This window comes from Poecilia reticulata, chromosome 9 (genome assembly GCF_904066995.2).
Source record: "Poecilia reticulata chromosome 9, P_reticulata-male-v2, whole genome shotgun sequence".
In the NCBI taxonomy this organism is placed as follows: Eukaryota; Metazoa; Chordata; class Actinopteri; order Cyprinodontiformes; family Poeciliidae; genus Poecilia; species Poecilia reticulata.
The window spans coordinates 16,783,705-16,789,039 of record NC_088838.1 but is presented as its reverse complement, the minus strand read 5'-3'; the positions used below and the strand labels follow the sequence as shown (position 1 = coordinate 16,789,039).

Genomic DNA, 5,335 nt, shown 5'->3' with positions numbered 1-5,335 from the left:
AAGTCGCACATCACAACTAAGTGTTCAATTTAAGAAGACAAACCAAGCAGAAAAATGTAGTTTAAAGAAATAAAAAAAACAGCTCATTATAAGATGATTTTTAAATGTGGAACAATTGGACTTTTTGTGTTGCAACAATTTAGCACTTTCTTAAACTCACTTAAAAATGTTAAAACTTATGAATGAAGCCATTATAGTTTTATTCTTTTTCTGTTTAGAAAACCAAATTGTATTATATAAAGTGGAAGAAATGTATTAAACAAAACTGTTCAAAAACTCAGTTTTTAAATATGTGTCACAAAGCACACAGAAGTGACATTTATATTGAATGATATGGAACTAATTATTTTACTTTTTGTGGGAATGAAAAATAAAAATATTTGGTTTATTTTTTAAATATTTTCCTCCCAAGGTTCACAAAAAGTAAGTGGGCTGAAGACTTTTGCACAAGAGAAACCGGAGAAAACAAGTTCCTGCAGTGTTTATCCTGAAAACACTTTATGAATAATCTTTATTCAAACAAATGACTCCAGTTTTAACATTTTTAATATAAAACACTAGAAACATGGCTTCCATAGTTCAGCTAGGGGCAGCGTCCTTCAGTCCATCATTAGCTTAGATTAGCACAAACACTGGAAACGGGTGAAAACTGCTAGCGCAGCAGAGAAACAGGAGATTCTGGGAGAAATCAGGGCGAACTGCGCCTTTAAATATAAGGCGGGTGCTGCGTCCTGATTGGTTGAGTTCAGATGAGCGGCGTCCTGATTGGCTCAGAGCGGTTTGGGCAGGTGTGACACCTCATCCAGACACTCATCGTAGGCGTCCTGGTAGTCGGTGTGCGGTTTGATCAGGATGACGCAGGTTGGCCGCTTGGAGCCGGCGGAAGAGCCCAGATCCTGCACAGGCATTTCAAAATAAGAGTCTGAGCTCAGGAGCATTTCGCAATAAAATACCTAATTAAAACCCCAAACCAGCTTCATTAAAAAACAGCTGGAAACTGAACTGATCACACCAATTTCACAGTAAGAGCTCTAAATTATAGTATTTCAGAATAAATTAGGCTGAACTTAAACCAGCATTTAAATTATAGAATGAAAAAAGCGTTTAAAAATAAGTCTGATATCAGGAACTTTTCACAATAAAATATCTGATTAAAACTAAAACGATCTTATAAATTGATCTAAAATACTATCAGTATTTTATAATGAAACATTCGATTAAAACCAAATGAGCCTATTTAAGACAATAAGAGCAGGAAATAGAACTAATCACATTCCTTTCAAAGATTACAGTATTTTATTAGTGAGATGTAAAATTAAATATAAATTTAAAAGTTAATGCTGGAAAAAAAAACGTTTCAAAGTAAGAGGAAGATAATTACACTCCAAAATAAGAAAAGATCGAGTAAAAGCAGTACATTTTAAAGTGAGAGTCGTAACAGACCAGTTTTTCACAATACATCAGGAATCTTAAAAACACCTCAATAAAATTTGTGCTTTTCAAAATAACCCTCTTTTAAACTTTTCACAATAAAAGCCAGAAATAGACATGCATTTCACAATAAAAACCTGCAGATGGGGAAAGAACCTTTCAGGTTGTGGACCGGGTTCTTTCCCAACGGTGAGACCGAACCGGACCGGATGTTTGGTCCCACTCACCACTTTAGACGGGATGTAGGCGTAGGGCAGGTTGCGGTCCTCACACATGATCGGAAGGTGGCTGTAGACATCGATGGGCTGCGTGTCTCCGGCCAGAACCACGATGCTGCAGGTAGAGCAGCAGCGTTAGCACACCTGAGCCCCAGTGCATGATGGGTAGCTATACCTGATGCTCTGAAGCCCTCAGAGCTTCAGATGTTCTCCATTAATATTTAATATCAGAACTAATCGTTATTAAAGTTTTCCCTGTTTAGGGTGTGAATACATTCCCAAAAGTGTTAGCACCCTGCAGCTGTCAGCCTACAACATCTCTGACCCCTGGGACTCACCCTTTCTCTCCTTTGTTGATGAATTTCTGGACCTCCTTGACTCCCCGCCGGATGTTCTTCCCCTTCGCAGCTACAGAACAAACACAAACAGCAGCTGTGACTTCCGGTACCAGGTAACCGGGACGCGGAAACGTGCAGGACCTTTCCCGGGCTTCCTACCTTTCTTCACGCACTTGTAGAGCTTCTTGCTGAGCTTCCTGGAGGCCAGCGGCTGGGCAATGGGGTTGAGGTGAACGACCAGCTCGGCGTAGCTCCGCTCGGGTCCCCCCGCTTCCACCGCCGCGATTTCCTCTCCGTCCGAAACCTTCTCCTTCTTCACTTTAGTCATTTCTGATCGATAATCGATTATCTGCTGCTTACTTTATGATCCCAGTCAATCACAGCATCCAGCCTCACCTCTCCAGCAGGCAGACACACGAGGTTCAGCTTCTTCTTCTGTTCTGACCGGAAAACAGCACGACCACAGCGCCACCAGCGACAAGAAAGGGAACTGCACTCATTTATAATATTTGATATTATATAATAATCAATCTTTGCACATTAGATCTGAGCAGAATACCATATTAATAATATGGCATTATTAAAATGACTTTGAATCCAGTTAAATTTGATAATCTGACTCTGTTTTTGATGTGTTTATAGTTTTTTAAAATTAGTTTATAGATATATTTTTTGTATTTCCTGAAAAGATGTTGACATTGATATGTTATATTCTGCTCTGTTACAATATATTGACGGCTGAGTGGAGGTTTTAAAAATAGAAAAATAAAGTAAAACTAAAGTTTTATTGAGCATTTATCAAAAATAATTTAGTCAGATTTTTAAAGTAGATTCTGTCTTAGATCCTTCAATAAAACTTTAAATTGTTCTTTATTTTTGCTTTTAATTGGAGGTATAAGAGTAATTTGTCTGTTTTCTTATGTTTTTAAAAAAATACATTCTTTTGTTTGGTGAAACTGATCCTATATTCTGGTTCTGCTTCATTATATCTGAATATTTTCATTTTCATTAATTATAGTTTTAATCCAGCGGTCTTTCTACGCTGAATGAAGCTTTTAACTTCCTGGTCAGGGTTCCAAAATATTCTATGAAGCTTCTGGATCCGTTATGCTCCTCTTTCATGTTTCTATTACACATCTATCATCTTTTCATAAAGAAATAAAGATAAATAATAAACAGCTGTAAAATGTGATGTATAATCTTTATATGAAGCATTTCCACAAAGTTTAAGGGTTAACATCAAAACATCAAATAAAAACGGAAACAAACCGAATAAATATGAGAATATTCAAACATGTCAAACAGGATGACCTTAAATCAATTAAACATGAAGTAATATTCCTGTCTATGGTTGAAATGATTCATCAAAGGCGACTGCTGGTGACATCATCGTCTGTTGATAACGTCATCGTCTGCTGATGATGTCACTAAGAACAGTCGGGAGTTTCCTCTTCTCCATCTCTGTGGCCATCTGGCACCAAACGCAGGGAAGGCAGAAGGTGGAGCACAAGCAGTCGGTGCACAAGCAGCCCTGAACACGACCAGAACCAGAACCAGTCAGAGAGGGTCCAACCAGAACCAGAGCAATAATAATAACAAACATTATTATTAGATAATGTTTAAATAAGCTGCTAATTCAATAATTCAAATTAAATTAAACAACTAGAGATGAAAAATCTGTTTTGTTGACCAATTTATCAGATTTTTATGTTAATTTTCTGAGCCGTTAATGTCAATATTTAGAATGAGTAAAATATTTAATTTAATTAAACAGAAACAGAAACGGAGGCAGCAGCTTTTTGTCCTTACTCTGATGCCGTAGCGCTGGCGCAGCGACACCCTGATGGACATGGCGATGGGACGGACGCAGCCCAGAGCGTCCAGCAGGGGGAGGCAGAGGCACTGGCCGAACTCCCTGGTGGTCCGACAGGCGAAGCAGGGGCCGCACCAGAAGGCGAAGCAGCCTGAAGACCACAAGGAGGCGCTCACGGTCTGAACCTTCACTACTAAACATCTTACCACAGATTCTCTGTGGGATTTGACTAGGCCATCCTAACCCATGAGTCTGCTTTCTCATAATAACTCTGGCTGGATGTTCGGGTAGTGGTACTGCTGGAAGCTGAACTTTGACCTCTTTCTCAGGTGTAAAGCCTCCAACAGGTCCCACAGCATAACACTGCCACCACCATGTTTCACAGCGCGGTTCGGGTTAGTTTTATTCTCTCTCCTTCAAGACTTGTTAGTGTGTGCTGTGTACGTACATTGCTTCTTGTCTTGGCAGCAGTCGCAGATCCCAGTGGACCAGTCGCCCTCCTGAGAGGTAACCAGCACGGCGGTCTGTGGTGGCGTGGAGAACGTCCAGCTCATCCTGCAGCAGGATCTCACCTCAGCAGCTAACAGGGAGGATCTGCTCCTGAACGCTGAGGAAGCTCACCTGGCAGCGGCTGGACAGAGCGCTCTGATTGGACAGAGCAGGGCTGCAGGTGGTGAACCTGATGGGCGCGTTCTGCTGGTTTCCTCCTGAGCTGGTCACTTCATTCGTCTCAGGAGAATCTGTCATCCTGACTCATCCAGAACCACTGATTCATTATAATGAATCAAGTGATCCTGAATGCAAACAGATATTCAATCCCTTCCTCTGGGTCCAGTCGGTCCAGTGAAACCAGTACAGGGAGGAGCAGATCTGACGAACCCACATCGTTCAGATGAAACACAGAAAAAATCTGGTTTGGTTGCGTCATGAAACTGGTTCTGTTGGATCTGGAGCTTCAGTTGTCGTTTTAGCTTTTCTAGAAAAATGTCCATCTTCCTTTGTATCCCCCTCTGGGCTGTGAGTTCCTAAAAACGGATCTGTAACAGTTTATAAAGTTCAACAGTCAAAAATTTACAGTAATACATTTAGTTATTTAGCTAAAAAGGAAAATGTTTCACATAGATAAATGTCAATGTTTCAAACTAAATATTTAATTAGCAAGCTAAAGATTTAGTTTACAAACTACTTAGCGTGGTAGCTGACTAAATATTTCATTTGGAGCTAAATAATTAGCTTTCTAACCTAATATTTGCTCCAAACTACATGTTGTTAACTAAACATTGTGTTTGAAACTGTAATATTTATAAATGATTCTATAACCTGATGAAAATGTGACTTACTGAAACTCATTCCTTCTCTTCTGAGAGTAAATCCAGGTTATTGTGGTTCATTTTTGGCACTTTGGTAACTTTACAAACGGCGCTCTGTATCTTTTATCGTTTCTAAAGTTCATGTCCCATTTTCAGCTCCCTGATGTCCTCCATGATTCCTCCTGGGAGCCTGGATGTGAAAAACAATGGAGGCAGATAAAGACG

General features: G+C 39.9%; 2 protein-coding genes across 2 annotated transcripts; both read right to left on the bottom strand.

The window, feature by feature from the left end:
- Positions 1-481: 481 nt before the first annotated feature.
- On the bottom strand, positions 482-2,461 carry nhp2 (NHP2 ribonucleoprotein homolog (yeast)). The gene is made up of 4 exons (XM_081610630.1): positions 2,147-2,461; positions 1,988-2,057; positions 1,659-1,764; positions 482-896 (listed from the first exon to the last, which is right to left on the bottom strand). The coding sequence occupies exons 1-4, from the start codon at positions 2,313-2,315 to the stop codon at positions 771-773; spliced, it is 471 nt and encodes a 156-aa protein (XP_081466756.1). The 5' UTR covers positions 2,316-2,461; the 3' UTR covers positions 482-770.
- A 773-nt stretch (positions 2,462-3,234) lies between these two features.
- Positions 3,235-4,525, bottom strand: LOC145552960 (cornifelin homolog A-like). Its single transcript, XM_081611153.1, has 3 exons — positions 4,249-4,525; positions 3,797-3,951; positions 3,235-3,518 (listed from the first exon to the last, which is right to left on the bottom strand). The coding sequence occupies exons 1-3, from the start codon at positions 4,352-4,354 to the stop codon at positions 3,393-3,395; spliced, it is 387 nt and encodes a 128-aa protein (XP_081467279.1). The 5' UTR covers positions 4,355-4,525; the 3' UTR covers positions 3,235-3,392.
- Between the last annotated feature and the right edge of the window lie 810 nt (positions 4,526-5,335).

Coding starts and splice junctions, on each gene's coding strand:
- LOC145552960 (XM_081611153.1), bottom strand. CDS start 4,354: ATGAGCTGGACGTTCTCCACGCCACCACAGACCGCCGTGCTGGTTACC. Junction 3,952..4,248: donor CTGCCAAGACAAGAAGCAAT/GTACGTACACAG, acceptor TGTGGTCTTCAG/GCTGCTTCGCCTTCTGGTGC. Junction 3,519..3,796: donor GCCAGCGCTACGGCATCAGA/GTAAGGACAAAA, acceptor GGTCGTGTTCAG/GGCTGCTTGTGCACCGACTG.
- nhp2 (XM_081610630.1), bottom strand. CDS start 2,315: ATGACTAAAGTGAAGAAGGAGAAGGTTTCGGACGGAGAGGAAATCGCG. Junction 2,058..2,146: donor CTACAAGTGCGTGAAGAAAG/GTAGGAAGCCCG, acceptor TTTGTTCTGTAG/CTGCGAAGGGGAAGAACATC. Junction 897..1,658: donor CCTACATCCCGTCTAAAGTG/GTGAGTGGGACC, acceptor ATGCCTGTGCAG/GATCTGGGCTCTTCCGCCGG.